The 16,510-nt window shown below is 39.5% G+C and overlaps 2 protein-coding genes across 4 annotated transcripts; both read left to right on the top strand.

The window, feature by feature from the left end:
• The first annotated feature begins 1,152 nt into the window (after nt 1-1,152).
• Nucleotides 1,153-9,999, top strand: LOC142376757 (SRSF protein kinase 3-like). Of its 3 annotated transcripts, none has more exons than XM_075460298.1 (15): nt 1,153-1,340; nt 2,757-3,049; nt 3,126-3,234; nt 3,325-3,412; nt 3,605-3,692; nt 3,928-4,034; nt 4,167-4,329; nt 4,505-4,530; nt 4,631-4,687; nt 6,469-6,814; nt 7,014-7,111; nt 8,384-8,491; nt 8,606-8,675; nt 8,752-8,844; nt 9,517-9,999. In XM_075460298.1, exons 2-15 carry the CDS (start codon nt 2,830-2,832, stop codon nt 9,699-9,701), a joined length of 1,758 nt encoding a protein of 585 aa, XP_075316413.1. In that variant the 5' UTR covers nt 1,153-1,340; nt 2,757-2,829; the 3' UTR covers nt 9,702-9,999. The 3 variants fall into 3 exon arrangements, with proteins under 3 accessions (XP_075316413.1, XP_075316415.1, XP_075316416.1); XM_075460300.1 differs by having other exon boundaries at nt 1,153-1,353; XM_075460301.1 differs by lacking the exon at nt 8,752-8,844.
• A 97-nt stretch (nt 10,000-10,096) lies between these two features.
• Nucleotides 10,097-16,213, top strand: comtb (catechol-O-methyltransferase b). Its single transcript, XM_075460302.1, has 6 exons — nt 10,097-10,625; nt 11,728-11,899; nt 15,189-15,306; nt 15,397-15,590; nt 15,675-15,806; nt 15,893-16,213. Coding segments are annotated over exons 1-6 (798 nt in total). The 5' UTR covers nt 10,097-10,623; the 3' UTR covers nt 16,073-16,213.
• Nucleotides 16,214-16,510: the final 297 nt, after the last annotated feature.

Genomic DNA, 16,510 nt, shown 5'->3' with positions numbered 1-16,510 from the left:
CTGTATGCGACTGCAACTCTGCTGTGTAGATGGAGACTCCCAGCAGAATGGTTGTAGGTGTGAACACAAGAACAACTGGTCCAGTCCCCAGTTCACCTATGTTGAAATCTGTGTGCAGCTCGACTCAACTATATGTAAACGTACCAGGTGTGAGCATGGTCACCTGTTTTCTTTTTTGTCAATGGAACATTAGCAGTGTAAAATGAGGTCTGATACCACCCTCTGCTGGGGACATGTTCCCTGTGCCCAAGTTTAAAAAGTGGGGAAAAAAAAACACAATCCAACAAACTTTATGCATCATGAAAGGCCGGTGATAATCTCCAACTGCTGCAAATGGGTCAATGTCACTAGGAGAAGCAGCCTAATCAGGACAGCAAGTGAAAACACCTGTGCCAGTGGAACAGGGCCATGAAGGGCCATAACAGCATTTTATAAAATGTGAACTATAAACTGCCCCTGTGTTATAACTACACATACATGTCATGTTAGGTCATAAGCCTTCACGAACTAACTTAACGTTTAACTTCGTATTTCTGCAAAGTTACGTATGAGCACTATCCAGTTGTGTTACATTTTTCCTTGCCCTTTTTGAACAGAACTTCCAGAAAATACCCAGAAAATATCGTGTAGCATATAATAGGGTGTGTGTGTGTGTGTGTGTGTGTGTGTGTGTGTATCTTTTGTGGATGTGTGTGTGTTGGGTTTGGGTGGGTTGTAGACAGATGTGTAACACATCTGTTTTTTTATATGTATTGTAATTGTTTTATTTTTGTTTTGCTTGCTTTATTGCTGTAATTTATTCTTTTAATTAATAGGTAATTCTGCCATGCTCCTTCCGGCAGGGGGACTACCAATGGAAACTAGCCTTTTGGCTATAATTGGGTGCATTTACATTTTCTTCGTAAAATGTCAATTAGTGTACACTGTCCCTCTATAACAAATAAAGTTAATCATAATAATAATAATAATAATAATAATAATAATAATAATAATAATAATAATAATAATAATAAATAAATAAAACTAAAAAAAATTATCTCAGAGATTAAACGGAAAATTTATGAAGATATAAGCGCAAGACCTCCTCAACTCAGCTGGTAGCCACAGTGATATGCCATCAGAAACACGCCTGCTATTCCTAGACCTCTCAGTCACACGGTGGAGTAACGAGCGGAGGGCACGCGGGCTGAAGCATTCTGCGGTCCTCGTGTCTACCGTGTCCTTAATTTTTCGCTATACAAATATTTTTTGTTGTTGTTTATTGTTGGCTGCAAGCAAGCACCTCTCTTTAGACGGCAAAGGGCAGCAGTGTGCGAATTTATAAGGAGGACCCCACAAAGGTAGGACAAAAGGGTGAATATTTTTGTTAATATTTGTAACACACGTTCAAAACCAGCGCCTGGTGTAAAGGCAGTTTAATAAAAACGATAAGGTGTGCGTTCTATGGAAATGTTGAGGGTAAGACCTATTAGTTAGGAAAAGTTTCTCAAAGGGACAACGCCATAGATTAAAAAAAAACAAGTAGGCTACGTTACAGTATCAAGAATAACTGCCCTCGCTAAACATTTTAAAGCTAACTTTGGAAAAGAATGAGCTTGTTGTAACTTTTGACTGGCTCTGTGCGATGTTAGTTTGTAATGGTGTCACTCTCAAGAACCTTTATTTTCATAGCTTGTTGAAGTTACAAATACATTACCGTTGTGAATTTTCATGCCATAAATATATTCTTAAAATTGAACAATTTTCTGTGGGAAAACATGAAAGTGGCACACTTACTGTTGCCTACAAATATATTGATAATAAGGCAAGGCAAGCTTTATTCAAATGCAGCTGAAAATAGGTGTGTCTTAAATACACTGAGTGTTTCAGCTGATCTGAGGCTTTCTGGGAGTTTGTTCCAGACATGTGGAGCATAGAAGCTGAATGCAGCTTCTCCATGTCTGGTTCTGACTCTGGGAACTGATAGAAGACCGGATCCAGATGACCTGAGGGGTCTGGAAGGTTCATACTGGGTCAGGAGGTCACTGAGCTGGTAATTGGTAAATGGCAAGTTGACAAAGAGGAGCGAGTAGGCCTGCAATGCAATGCAGTGTGTGGGTGTGGGGGGGCTACTCTTTTTTCTTTGTATGTCCACTTTTTCCCAGCCATTGAACACAATAAAATCTGATAAATGTGTTCCCAATTCAGTCCGAAGTATCCTGCAACGTGTAAACTGTGTTCAGAAAGTGTCTACATGAGCATTTGCAGTTTATTAATTTTGGCAATCAAGCTATATGGATGACTTGTAAACATCTGTATGCTGAATAAATATGTGACAGGATATGACGGTATTAAAAACCGTTGTTAAATCCGTTATGAAGTATTGTTTCTTCTTTTTTTTTATTGTCTTGACTAAATAATTGCCAAAGAAGAATGTGATATTTCTACATTAAATGAATTTGAACTACGAGGCTTTCTTGTTAACGGCAGCAGCTCCCACACTGCAGCAGTCTCTGCAAACTTGGGAATCGAGTCGAGTTGCAGCTGGGGCAGTGTCAGGAGCTATTTACGTTGACATGCCAATCATTCGGCTAAAAATAAACATACACATCCACTGGGCCTTTTCAAAATGTCATTGCAAACAACCTGCTTTTATCTGTATGGGATCAGATTTGTGCCAATATAACCAGTAGAAACAGTACTGCCAGAAAAAATGTGTTTTCGTACGATACAAAACCTTCCATTTTTGAAAAATCACAAATACCGTTTTGTTGTAGCTTTCACCCTGAGTGCTGCTGTCATCTTGACTCAACTTCAGCTGAGCGGAGACTCATCGGACTCCAATAAAACATGTCTTCATCATACGCAGCTGCCATATCAGCCCTCCTTTCAGCCAGCCATTCTGATCCACCTATCAAACCTAGCCCTCGACCGTCCCCAGAGGTAGCGCGGAGCCCTAAACCTGAGAAGGACCCCCACTGCCCTCCAGCTTCACTGAGTCCGCCTCATTTACCTGAGCCTCTGGGATCTGATGACGATCAACAGGAGAATCCTGCAGACCATTGCATAGGTAGGCTAGACCTCAGCAATGAAATGCATCACATTGGTTGAGATTTTCACTTTCTCTGTTATGGATTGAATTACAGGTGGTTACTACCCTGTAGAGATTGGAGAAATTTTTGTTGACCGTTACCAGGTGGTTAAAAAGTTGGGATGGGGTCACTTTTCCACTGTCTGGCTCTGCTGGGATATGGTGTAAGTAAAAGATTGCGCTTATCTGACTTTGCATTTAGCTTATTGATACATGAGCATGATAGTAATTGACTGACATAATTGTGTGTGCAGGACAGAGCATTTTGTGGCTCTAAAGGTGGTGAAGAGTGCTCAGACATTCACAGAGACGGCACTGGATGAGATCAAACTTCTGAAATGTGTCAGTGTGACCTCCATGGCTTTTCTTTGTGTGACATGCACTCAATAGTTTCAAGTCTTTTTTAGAATGTTACATATTTTATGCAGTCAGTAGTATGTCCCAGTCACTGTAGTTTAGCATATTGTCTTATTTAATTAGCAAAATTGTCATTTTATGAAATGATTTGTCATTATTTTTGCCTAAATACCTCAGGTAAGGGACAGTGATCCCAAAGATCCCAAACGTGAGAGAATTGTATGCCTCATCGATGACTTCAGGATCTCTGGAGTGACGGGAGAGCGTATCCTTGATGAATATTGTCTACTAACTTTATTAACTAAAGCTTAGTTGTGAATGTCCTGAAAGACATTGTAAAGCAGTAGAACAAGCGTTACAATGTCTTCCTCCTCCCACCTTTCAATATAGTGTGACAGTTTAATGTTCACATCTGTTCAGTTTGTTGTGGCCTTCGCCAGAAACCCAAGAAGCACTTAATTTTTTTCAGGTATTAAATAAGGTCCTTAATGGCTATTCAGATGTGTGCATGGTTCTTGAGGTTTTAGGCCACCAGCTGCTGAGGTGGATCATCAAATCCAACTACACTGGGCTCCCCCTGCCCTGCGTTAAGAGCATCCTCAGACAGGTGTTGTTCAACCTCTTATTCCGTCTTATCAAATCATCATCTGACTGAGATGTGAATACATCATCTCCCACTTGTGCTCCTCATTGACACGAGTTGCAATGATGTTAACTCAGTATCCATTCCTTATTACAGGTTCTGCAGGGTTTAGATTACTTGCACACTAAATGCAAGATTATCCACACAGACATCAAGCCAGAAAATATCCTCCTGAGTGTGGATGATGATTCTATTCGGAAGCTTTCAGCCAACACCAAACTTTGGGAGCTGCCTGTGTCTCCTGCTCTCACCAGCTCTGGTTAGTGAGACTGTGTTAGTAAGTGGCTTGACTGTGTATCTTGGTTGAGTTTGAGGAATATGTGTCACAGGTATCTGTGAGTACTTGTTGGTCAGCCAGAGGGGCTGGATTTCTACCAATTTTCACAATATCTGCCTCTATTTCCCCCTCATTTTGTTTTTAAATTTTCTTTCAGTAAACGGAGGCTCTGGAGAAAAACAGGTGTGCAGAAATGTATTCCTATTCCTGTTTATTTTTATTATATGTTGACTATGTTGTTAATTGCATTATGACCTTAGCTGTCCTGCTATGATTTTCTAAGAGCTTGTTCAGCTTATTGGGGAAGCTCTCAGGTGTTTTCCACACTCTTGGCGAATGGGTAAGATGGATCTTGATTTTTGGTTTTATACTAAGGAATTTCAAATGCATCTTAACAATTTTGTGATGCATGTGCTTTATATGTTCTGGCCTCACAAATGAAGTAAAATATACTCTATGTACATGTATTTATTATTTACTACTCATATTTGGTATTTTTCATATTTACATGATAAACTATTGCACAATCTCTGACCTATGAAGATTTGGAAGCTGTGTAAAATGTAAAAAATCTCAAAAACCAAAATCTTATTACAATATTAAATAAAAAAAACTGTTCAAAATAAGACATTTTAACTATTCATGAAAAATATGAACTTATAATGAATTTTATGGCAGCAACTTTTATCTTAAAGGTTAGGACAGAAGCAACCAAGGCTGGGTAAAAGTTTAACTGAAAAAAACTGGAGGAACATGTTGCAACTAATTCGGTTAACTGGTAACAGGTCAGTAAAAGTTGGGTATAAAAAGAGCACCTCAGAGAGGCAGAGTCTCTCAGAAATAAGGCTCTGTGGAGGTTCAGTAACCTGCTAAAACCTGCTTCTAACAATCGTGGAGCTATTTGTAAAAAAAGGTTCCTCAATTTAAAATTGCGAAGGCTTGGATTGCCATGATCCTCAGACTGTGTGCAAACACTGCATTAATAACCTGCTTGATTCTGTCATGGAGGTCACTGCATTGTCTCAGGAACACTCCCAGAAATCACTCTCTGTGAACACAGTTCACTGTGCCGTTCAATACTACAGGTTAAGGCAGAAGGCAATGTGTTTGTGATTTTCAAAAAGAAGAAATTCCTCTCAAAGTTCATGGATGTTGCATCCTCTGGACTAAAGAGGAGATGGACCATTCTGCTTGTTATCAGCGCTCGTATAAAAAAAAAAACTGCATCTCTGATGGTGTGAGGGTGCTTCAGTGTCTAATGAACCGTTAACTTGCACATCTGGAAAGGCACCATCAATGCTGAAAGGTTTATACAGGTTTTAGAGCAACATGTGTTTCCATCCAAAGGATGTCACCAACTGAAAACAGAAGACCAAAGACTGTCTGGCAGCTAGAATCTGATATCAAACTAGAATTGGTAAACATTCTACTCTCAAAGGTTCAGCATCTGGTCTCCTCAGTTCCCAGATGTGTATAGACTGTTATGAAAGGAAGAAAACGTACTACACAGTGATAAACATGTCTTTTGTCTTTTTTGAGACATGTTGCTGCCATCAAATTCAAGATTAACTTGTATTTTTTTTAATATAAGAATATTTAGCACAAATCTTTAAACATTTTATAACATTTTGTTTTACAACATAAACTAATAATAATAATAAGCTAATAACAAGAACGTCTTGAGCTTCTCTCTGCAGTGGAGTTGAGGCAGATAAAGAACAGGTTGGCATACAGAACATTTGAAGCCGATCCCTGTATCTGGTTTGTGTCAGATGAGACAACGGAGCATTTTGATGTTTTTCCAGCAGCTGCTGTTTTAGTTTCACTGTAGCCTGTTGTTAGCAACCTACTCTTGCACAGCATACAAACTTAACTCCAAAATTAAATGTCAACTGCTGAGATGCCAAGTTCTGTATATGATTATCTGCCAAAGTGTTAGGTACAGGAGCACAATCCAGTCAGACATGTTCATACACAGCTCAGAGTTGCTTGAAGTTTGCATGACTTGCTGCTCTTCCAAGACAAGCACGAGGCTAATAATTTACTGAGCTACTTTCAGGATGTTATTTTCATACAGAGCTCACAATCTCATTGTTTCCCACGACTGACTGGACCGTCCAGTCCAGCAAGGTGTCCCGGAGCCCAATTAAGCGACTTGCAGGGAAAGATAGAAGCCGTCGAGCACAGAAGAGTCTTTCTGACCACAAACAAGGAAAACATCACGTGTCCTTCTCTGATACCGCTGCTCCCTCAAGCACACATAGCTCCACCTGTCAATCAAAGCTCACAGGACCTAACCTCAAGATAAGGAGACAGACTTTACTATTTGAAGACGGACTGGACTGTGCATCACAAAGCCAAAGAGACTTAATCTGTTCGTGTCCAAACCTCAGCACTGGCACTTCTGTCTCTGGCTCCAGATCATTGCTATTACATCAGACTCCCCCTTCACCAGCCTCAGCTCATGGTTAGTCTCTTGATAATTTTTTATCAGCTGGGATGCCAGCAGTTTGTCAACCTCTCTGTGAAAACTTGTACTTTAAAACAAATCTGTAACTAGGACAATGTGTTGTAAATAAACTCCTATTTAACCTAGATCATCAGCTCTTTCAAAGTTTATCCAAGTTTGAACCTTTTTTAGCTATAAATCTTTGTTTATATGTTAGTTATCAGTGACCACGATGTACCTCTGGATCTCCTGAAGCCTCAGAATGCTGACAAAATCCTCATCAAGATTGCTGACCTGGGCAACGCCTGCTGGGTGGTGAGTGATTAATCGATAAGCAGACTAATAACCCATGTGTCTAACCCATCATGTTTAACTGAACTCAGTGCAGGCAACAGGTGTTCAGTATGGCAGACTGACTGTGTGAGCTGACTATGGTACAGTCTTATTGATTCCATGCTAATGTTTCAAACTTTGTTTTACAGTCATGAATGTGACATAGATGCTATTTTTACTCACGATTGTTAACGTTTTGAAATAAAACTTGCTTGCACCTTTGGAGGAATGATTATATTTTCCTATACTATGATAAAGACGGAAATCTCTCAGACTGTTACCTTAAAATTGGGTATCAGTGCGACCCAATGACCCTTCTGATGAATATCTGATTATATTTTTTTGTTGTCATTTCTTTTCTTCCCCAGTTTGTCCTGTTTTGTGTGAGTGGCCTGCAGAAAACAATAACACCCTGTGCCACAAACAGTGTTATATAATACTTTTCTGTTATATTTAGTTATTTCCAAAGATGGACCGGTAGTTTATGTACAACGTCACTTCTGCTGTTAGATATATGGTAGTAAGGAACATCATGAAATTTAAAGTGGCCACAGAAAATATGCAGATGGTGCAGCCTACAGACAGTACGGGGAACAACTATATAAGGTTAGACAGCTGTTTTCTGACGCTGATCTTTGGGCAGTTTTATTATTTGATACTTCGAATGTCGACTTCTGCTTTCTGTTTTTCTTTTGTTGATTTCGGGAGACTAGACACCTCTAGTGGTGCAAAATGTTTATGGCTGAAGACATTTTAAAACATTTTTTAAAGCGCACCTTTAAAAACGGTTGAACAAAAACAAAGCTAGAAAAAGATATGCCTGCCACCAAGTGCTTAGAACCCCTCCTCCTGTCTTCATGTTTTTTATAAGAATCTCAATATGTATGATTGTTTAAGAATAATGTTGCAGCCACATGGAATTATGTGGCAGTATTATCTCCTGTCGGTAATTAAAGGACGATCCAGAGTATTTCCTATACTGGTGGATATAATAAAGGAGGGATTGAAGCTTCTTTTAGAGAATTTGCCTTGCTCTAATCATCATCTTTTCACTCACTTACAGTATGCACCTTGTGCATTTTTAATCCAGTCCTCCTCTTAGAAGTTCTCCTCTTGTGTTCCTTACCACTATTTCTTGAGTCATTCCAGTTTGTACCTTTTTAGACCTTTAAAACAAAGTCGAATCATTTCATATTTTGTGGATTACTGTATAAAAGTTGTGATACTGTTTACAGTTCTTGTTTTTGTTGTCAGCACAAACACTTCACAGAAGACATTCAGACATGTCAGTACCGTTCTGTGGAGGTCCTGATAGGTGCCAGCTATGACACACCGGCTGACATCTGGAGCACTGCCTGCATGGTGAGAATCTGCATATATGCGTATACTTTGGGGGGGACAAATCGGTCGTTCTTGCTTTTTCATTCCATCAACGCCACCGTCGTTCTTATTTTTGTGTCCTTGTTTGTACTGTAGGCTTTTGAGCTGACTACAGGAGACTATTTGTTTGACCCCCAGTCAGGAGCAGCATTCTCCCGGGAAGAAGGTGTGTGTTGTTCATGACATCCCATTACTTATTGATCTAAATAAATATAATACAGCACATGTCCATGTCCTCTCAGATCACATTGCCCACATCATTGAACTGTTGGGCCCTCTTCCCTCCCAGTTTGCCCTCTCTGGGAAAAATTCAAAACGATATTTCAACCGTAAAGGTAATCTTTGTGAAAATACAGTAATTCCTCTATTAGAGAGTAATTTTGTTTATTATGTTGTAGATTTTTTAATCTATATATTTCTAAATTTGATTGTTATAAATTTAAATCAAAGATAAATAAAGATAAAGATAAATTTGATTTATTATACACTTATTTATCCAGTGTTTTTCCTCATGGGGATCTTCCACACCGGGGACTATGCCAGCTTGGTCTGTGGGGTCATTACTGTGGGGATCGCCCTGGTTCGGGGTGGCTGGGGGATCCTGCACTGTAGCCCTGGCTGTGGTGTGGATGCCGGCCTGCCCTGATCTGGGCGGTTCCCCGTGATGGCGGCCTCTGTGGTCATTGGTGGGCTCCCGGTGTGGACAGATCCCCAAGATACCGTTTCTTCACTTCAGCGTCAAGCCAGATTTTAATGTTGATTTTAATGTTGATTGTTGTTGATATTGATGTTGCTCATGTTGGGGGTGGTGGGGGGGGGGGGGGTAGTATGTGTGCAGTGTGGTTGTCGGTGTGATGCTGTGTGTGAGTTTATGCATGAATTGATTTGATTATTGATTTTATTATGTAAAGCACTCTGTGCTGCTTTTTTAGTATGAAAGGTACTATATAAATAAAGTTTGATTTGATTTGATTTGATTAGATCCTTTTTTTTTTTTTCCTCCTCAGGACAACTGCGACGCATTTCTAAGCTGAAACCATGGAGTCTGTTGGAGATCCTGCTGGATAAGTACGAGTGGCCACGAGAGGAAGCTGTTAATTTCAGTTCGTTTCTCTTGACCATGTTGGAGCTGCTGCCAGAGAAGAGAGCCACAGCTGCTCAGTGTCTGAAACACCCCTGGTTTGCCTCTTAAACACACAAGCTCTGTGCCATTCAGAGCCCAGCAGACTATCTCTGTAACGTGGGACACGGCCAGTTGTGGGTATGGCTTGATGCCGGCGTCATGAAGAACAGCTTTCAATCATTTATTGGCCTAACAAGGAGTTTTTTAATCTTAAACTTGTTGTTTGGTCTTGTATGATTTTAATGGCTTTCTTAATTCAGGCACAGCAATGACCAAAGAGAATGGGGAAGTTTTCTATCACTGAAAAAATGTCTTCAAACAAGATTTTAAAATGAGTTTCAATAAACCTACATGATATTGCTTTTAATCCTTCTTCTATGTCTATATAATAAAGAACTGAGCTGAAAGAACTCAGCTGAACAGGTACAAGTAAACCAGTCTGAGATGGATTTACTGAAGCGGCTCAAGTGAAAGCTTGAAGGATTACTCCTATTACTTACCACAGGAAAAACAGCAGTATCTGTTGGTTCTTGAGAACAAACTTGAGTGTATTTCAATAACTTCATTTTTGTTTTTTATTTTTTGAGAAAAACGTTAAAATGACTCAAATAGAAATGGGACGTTTAGATGGTTACATTCATCATGAACATATCAGTTTATACATCTAAAAGTATTGACAAGAAGTTGTTACAACAGCACTGATTTAAAAAGAAAACAAAATACTAAACAACTAGTAGCCAAACAGAAATGATTTTCTCCTTTTTTGCAGCAGAGGGTTGGGTGTGTGTCTGTGTCGACTGTTGAGACTAGGTCTGTTGTACATTCCATGCATGCTCACATTCAGCACAGCCACAAGTAGGGGGATGGAAGGAAGAGGGGGGAGGAGTTAGTTTCATGTAAACGCAGGCTTATGTCCGGCTGTTAGAAAACTCAGATTTTCCTCTAGCAGCGACAGGAGGTAAGAAGAGGACCGGAACACTACCTGCACCACATGTAAGTCTTGTTTCCTATTCGATTTAAAGGCGAGGGGACCATTTAGGAACGCATAAGTTGTTTTTATCACTGCTCAGAAGACTTTGTTCCTGTGTTGCAAAAGGGAGGGCAGTGTTCAGTTTAGATGAATTATTATTATTATCTTGGATTTAGGAACGTTTGCATGCTCAATCCATTTGAGAGAGAACCGAGATTACTTTTTTGTTCGACTAGCATTGCAGTGACACTCGTGAATATCGTCTTTGATGTTCCTGTAACAGTATTGTTGTATTTTTGTGTTTTTTTATTTGAAGGCATTTGTAATGTCATCGTATTCAGGACAGGTAGATGGGACTGTGTGTTTATGTCTCTTCGCCATGATTAGAAAATGTGTGGGCTTATTTAGGAATGCCAAGACCAATCTGCATTTCAGTTTTTGTTGATCTTGTATGTTCGCATGTAGCCAAAGTAAAGGTTAAAGTCTCAATGCTCTGCCTTTGTGACACAGCTCTCAACCCCCAGCTTGTTGCCATGCAACTCAAACTCCAAATCAAAAGGGATTACCTCAACCACCACTGGTCTTTCACAGTTGCATTGTTAGTGCAAGGTAGAGCCTTTTCCAGCTCGACTCGTCACTGCTTTCCCACAGAAGGAGCTCTTACTTACGATTCAGACTGTGCTTTTCTCCTCTTTCTTTGCTTTTCTTCCACATTTGATCTGTGCTCAAAATGTTTTAATGGACCGATTGCTCCCAGTACTGGGAAAGCAGGCACACAAAGCACAGTGGCGCATGTTTGGCAGTGTTTATTGCAGTTGATATTAAATGATTTCTCACAGCGATAACATATCGAGTCGTGTGTGTGTGTGGGTGTACATCTTGGACATGGAGAGAGCAGCAGATGGAAAACAGGAGCTGCTACAGTATTGTACACTGCATAGTAAACACCCATCTCATTAGCTCAATACAAAGGCAGAGACAGAATGAGGGGAGACGTGAGCTATTTGATCTTTCTCATGCAGATGTTTACACTGTGTCAGTGCTTAATTTTTCACAGCCTCTTTCCATAATGCAGCATTACACTACAATAGTGCCTCACTGATGTTCACACTGTCTTGGTTGCAGGATGTGGCTGACTCTTCTTTACAGTTGCATTGGTGGAGCTGCTCTTCTGTATGCTTTGTACAGATGGGTGATCCCTGCAGCTGCGCAGCATCATGCAGGATTGGCGCTTCTTTGGAATGATACAATTGTGGAGCGAATGCTGGATACCCTGACTCAGTCAACACGTCCTCAGGTGGGCCCTCACTAAGCACTCACCTCTCACAAGATTGGCCAACGCATTAAAAACTAACTTTCCGTGTCAGCTAAGAACAGAGATATGAGGCCACAAAAGGTAAACTGTCACGAAAATCGGACAGAATTAAAGAGCTGGTGTAAAGAATTTGACTTGGCTCCCAAGCTACTGGTTGGATCAGAATTTGGCATCCACAGCATGATTTCATAGGCCGCTGAAAGATTTGCAAAAATAAAATGCAAATACAGAAAGCCCCAAAGAATGTTTCAAACGTTACGCCTGATCCTTGACACCGTAAATTAAGATCAAAGGTAGGCCCAACCCAGTATTGGTAAGCCATTTTGGTAAAATGCCAGCAGCATGAAGACAAAGGTCAAAGTGCATTTATGTTCTTGTTTATTCATGTACACTTTTGTTGAAAATGTCCTCTTTAATAGGTACTGCATTTTAAAGTAAAGTCTAATGCTCTGTTAGATTAAACTTTAGGCTTTGCCTTTTTCATTAAATTACTTTAGTTCAGTAGTTCTCACCCTTTTTGAGCCATAACTCCTCAGAATGAGGGTGCTGGTTGCATCCACTATTAAAGAGCTGGTCAACACTGGTACAACTGCTGTAATCTATAAACCATTCCCCAGTTCCCTCCACAACCATCTGATGACCCCCCCCAGAAATGATCTTGGGACCCTGACGCAGAACCCAACCTCTTCAGTGGGTTGAGAATCAGTGGATTAGTATGTATTGGTCTATCTAATAGACTGGCCACTGAATAATAATGAATTAACTAAGCATTTTTCAATGAAATAATATTCATAATAGAAACTTAAATATATTTTTATTAACACATGCGATTTTGTGAAGTTATTTTCTGGCATTTTGTAGCTAAATGCTAGCATTAGCATTCCAGTATGCTCAAAATGACAACACCAAAATGCTGATGTTCAGCAAGTATAATACTTATCTTGTTTAGCTTGATTTAGCATATTAGCATTTTCTGAGTAACGTGGTAAACATGGTTGTTTTGATGTCTTGCAGTCAAAACATTAGTTTGATTCCTAATTCCTCCACTAGTCAAATAAAAAAACAAATGGTGAAGTGCTTTGTAAAACCTAGATAAGGTTAAAGGGTACTTTTTACAATATGTCATTAAAAACCAAAGCACTGGACACAACATGACAGCGCTCTACAGCTACTACCCTGTCTCCACCAAAGTATTGACTGTGCAGCATTTAAGCCCAATTTGGGTTTTTTCCCAAACTGAAACGATTTTTTGAATTTTGAATTAGATGCAGACATGTTTACCACCACAATCATCCCTTCTTATTTTACTGCCACACTAAGCAATTTAGAACTGATGAGACCAATTGCTGTATTTTTGAAAAGGAAACTTTTCTCATTCTTGCTCGCATCTCAGCTGCATTTTTTATTACAAAACGATGCTGTTGTACTCCATGCAGAATGCTGATAACTGTTTCGGCTTGATTGTAGATTTCAGAAGTGTTCCTGAACCTTTTCAGCGATTCACCGCACAAATGTGTCTTTATTCAACAGTGTTGGAGGGCCTGAAGATGACAGCCTGTCAGTACTGGATTATGGTTTTGTCTATTATGAACTCTAAATCTTTTATTGTAACACAGAAAATGATAATCCCCAAATTCCTTTTTAATTGTTCACAGAAATACATCATTTATATATCTGTCCACTTCTGTCCAACTTTTTTTTTTTAAACATGACCATGGCAGCAAGTTCATGAAAGCATAAATTAGTTTTTATTTTAATAGTTAAAGTGTTGTTTAGTAGCATGTATTTAATTCAATTCATACTGCATTGTATCTAGCTTGTATTCAATATTTTCGGAAATGGCGTTGTAGATGGAAAACTAATAGAATAATTCTACTAGATTTTATGGCAATCCAACCAATTGTTGTCGACTGATGACAAATGTTCCACTCGGTTGTAGAGGAAAAGTAATGGAATACCCAAGGTTTTTAATTAAAAGATTTTACCCTTGGAACAGTGAAAGTCTGTTTATGTTTCAGTGGTAATCCTCCAAAGTTGTTGAGGTATTTCCAGTAAAGTAGAAAGTCACATGGCTCACACAGGTGGCTCCAAAATTGGATTAAATACGCTTTTATTGTAAAAGAGAAACAAATTGTAACCTTTTTTAAAATAATAATTTCTTATTGTATAAGAGTCCCTTGTTAGAGTTTTTATTTCTTTTTTTTTGTAGGTGAAAAAACAAGTTAGTTGCACGTTAGGAATATATTTTATTCACTAAACAACACACTGTTCACAGGTGTAGTTATAACCTTTTACAGTGTCTTGTCTGTATTCTGACATGGTTTCCTACTTCCCTACTATGAACTATCAATATGCATTATCTGCATATTGATATTGTTCATTGTGTCTCAGTCATATCAACAAAAATGTTTATTGCCAGCATGAAAGAGAAAACTACAAAGGCCAGAGTGACTGCAGTGCAACACAGCACTGATAACATGACGTGTTAAGTAAGATAAGAGCCACTCCACATCAGATCCTTCAGGTGTTCCTTACATTAACCCTCACACTCAACAAAACACCATGTGTTTAAAACACTGTGCATCTGTGTCTTTGTCTGTCCAAAGTTAGCATTGTAGGGCAGCTTTTGGGATCAGCTGATGGGACCCAGGTGTGCAAGAGTAGGAAACATAAACTAATAAGAAAGAGTAATTACTCATACCGTACACCTTATATTGAGACCGGCATATGTGTCTTCTCAAGTGTGTCTTTCTGAAAACGTGTTATAATGCAAAAAAGATGGAAATGACTTATCCTACAATTTCTTTTTGCTATGAAATTAAAAAACACTCAACTGAAGAACGATCTGCTGTCCAACATGCTGTGACTTATCTCTTTGTCATAAGGACAGTGTTTTAATGAAAGATATTTGTGTAAGAAACATATGCATAAAAACCTCAACGCGACGAGTGCTGGATATAAGATTTAAATTTAGAGGTAGCCACACATTTGAATTACAACTATAAGATGAGAGGTACAGGTGTTATCGACTCGTCCTCTGAATGTTACACACTTGAAGGAGGAGAGACATCCCTGTTTGTTTTAACAAGGTAAAAATCCCCATTTAGAAAATGATATATACATATATCTCAAGAAGAGGAAATATCAACCAAAGAAATCCGTGCCAATCCAAATATTCTACATGTGTTTCAGAGGATCATTGGTGGAAGTAACACTCAATGAGCTTTTAAGTAAGGGTGAATGCTGTTATTTTCTTTTTGCCTTCCTCCAGCGGATGTTGGCTGCAGTACAGAAGAATGCCACTAGAGGAGACCCTCGCAGCGTGGTCAAAGCCATTGATCAGTTCTGCAGGGAAAAGGAGTGGGCCATGAATGTGGGGGATGAGAAGGGTACTGTGACTTTTTAATTTGCTAGCTCTGTGCCTTCATGAGAAAAAAATGTTGACCAAACCTAGTTTAACTCTTTTTTTTGGGCCACAGGCTGCATTCTTGACTCTGTGGTGTCTGAGGTGAATCCAGCCGCAGTTCTGGAGCTGGGAACCTACTGTGGCTACTCGACAGTACGGATCGCCAGCCTGCTGCCTCCTCATGCAAAGCTTGTCACTCTTGAATTTAACCCAGATCACGCTGCTATAGCTCGCCAGGTCATTGCTTGGGCAGGACTGAAGGATAAGGTAAAGCCTGATGTCCAGAATAAAACTACAAAGGTTGAACGATGATGCGTATGTCTCAGATAACAGTGTACTACTTCTTTCTAGGTTCAGTTAGTTGAAGGAGCATCTGGTGACTGGATACCTAAAATGAAGGAGCAGTTTGGAGTGAAAACATTCGATTTTGTTTTCTTGGATCACTGGAAAGATCGCTACCTACCAGACACAAAACTGATGGAGGTGACTTTGTAATGGTTAATTTTATACAGATGAACGTACTTTATTGCACTAAAACTCACTATGCTCTTTTTTTTTTAATATTTCAGGAGTGTGGCCTCCTAAGGAAGGGCAGCATCCTGTTGGCAGATAACGTCATCTGCCCTGGAACCCCTGACTACCTTGAATATGTTCGTAACAGCCCTCGATATAAGAGCCAGTACTTTAAATCTCACCTGGAGTACACCAAAGTGGAGGATGGCCTGGAGAAATCTGTCTTCTTAGGGTAGATTTTCCCTACAAGTGTTTTACACAGGTACTGTAAACCTCAGACCTCCACTGTTTTGGGATACCTGAGCAAACTTAAATCAGTTTTTCTAATGTAACCGAGTGTATTTATTGAACAATTAAAACTAAATTGTGAAAGAAAATCTATCTGTGTTGGTTTTTCAACTTAAAAAAAAAAAAAAGCACACGAGGGAAGTATAAAAACTTGATGCACTCTTTGAGATGTCTGTATTTGCACAGTAGACGGCAGTGATGATACTTCATTCAAGCATCTAATTGACAGATTGAGCTGCAAACTGATCTGAGGGTGCTTTTCTCAGAGCATCAACTCAATCAATAGCAAATCTAATCCTGCTGCATTCTGTGGTGCAGAAGCCTACCCTGTGCTCTGATATTCTTTACCATTGTGTCTTGCGTTGACATGGTTGTGAAAGTGAGTG

Source organism: Odontesthes bonariensis, chromosome 3 (genome assembly GCF_027942865.1).
Source record: "Odontesthes bonariensis isolate fOdoBon6 chromosome 3, fOdoBon6.hap1, whole genome shotgun sequence".
Classification (NCBI taxonomy): Eukaryota; Metazoa; Chordata; class Actinopteri; order Atheriniformes; family Atherinopsidae; genus Odontesthes; species Odontesthes bonariensis.
Note: the sequence above shows the minus strand (reverse complement) of the source record. Positions and strands in the feature narration are given on the sequence as shown.

What these genes read in the sequence shown, in the direction of transcription:
- LOC142376757 (XM_075460298.1), top strand. Translation starts at nt 2,830, where the DNA reads ATGTCTTCATCATACGCAGCTGCCATATCAGCCCTCCTTTCAGCCAGC. An exon ending in TTAAGAGCATCCTCAGACAG is followed by an intron (nt 4,035 to 4,166) that starts GTGTTGTTCAAC and finishes TCCTTATTACAG; the next exon opens with GTTCTGCAGGGTTTAGATTA. An exon ending in TCCTGCTCTCACCAGCTCTG is followed by an intron (nt 4,330 to 4,504) that starts GTTAGTGAGACT and finishes ATTTTCTTTCAG; the next exon opens with TAAACGGAGGCTCTGGAGAA.
- comtb (XM_075460302.1), top strand. An exon ending in CTCAGTCAACACGTCCTCAG is followed by an intron (nt 11,900 to 15,188) that starts GTGGGCCCTCAC and finishes GCCTTCCTCCAG; the next exon opens with CGGATGTTGGCTGCAGTACA. An exon ending in GGGCAGGACTGAAGGATAAG is followed by an intron (nt 15,591 to 15,674) that starts GTAAAGCCTGAT and finishes ACTTCTTTCTAG; the next exon opens with GTTCAGTTAGTTGAAGGAGC.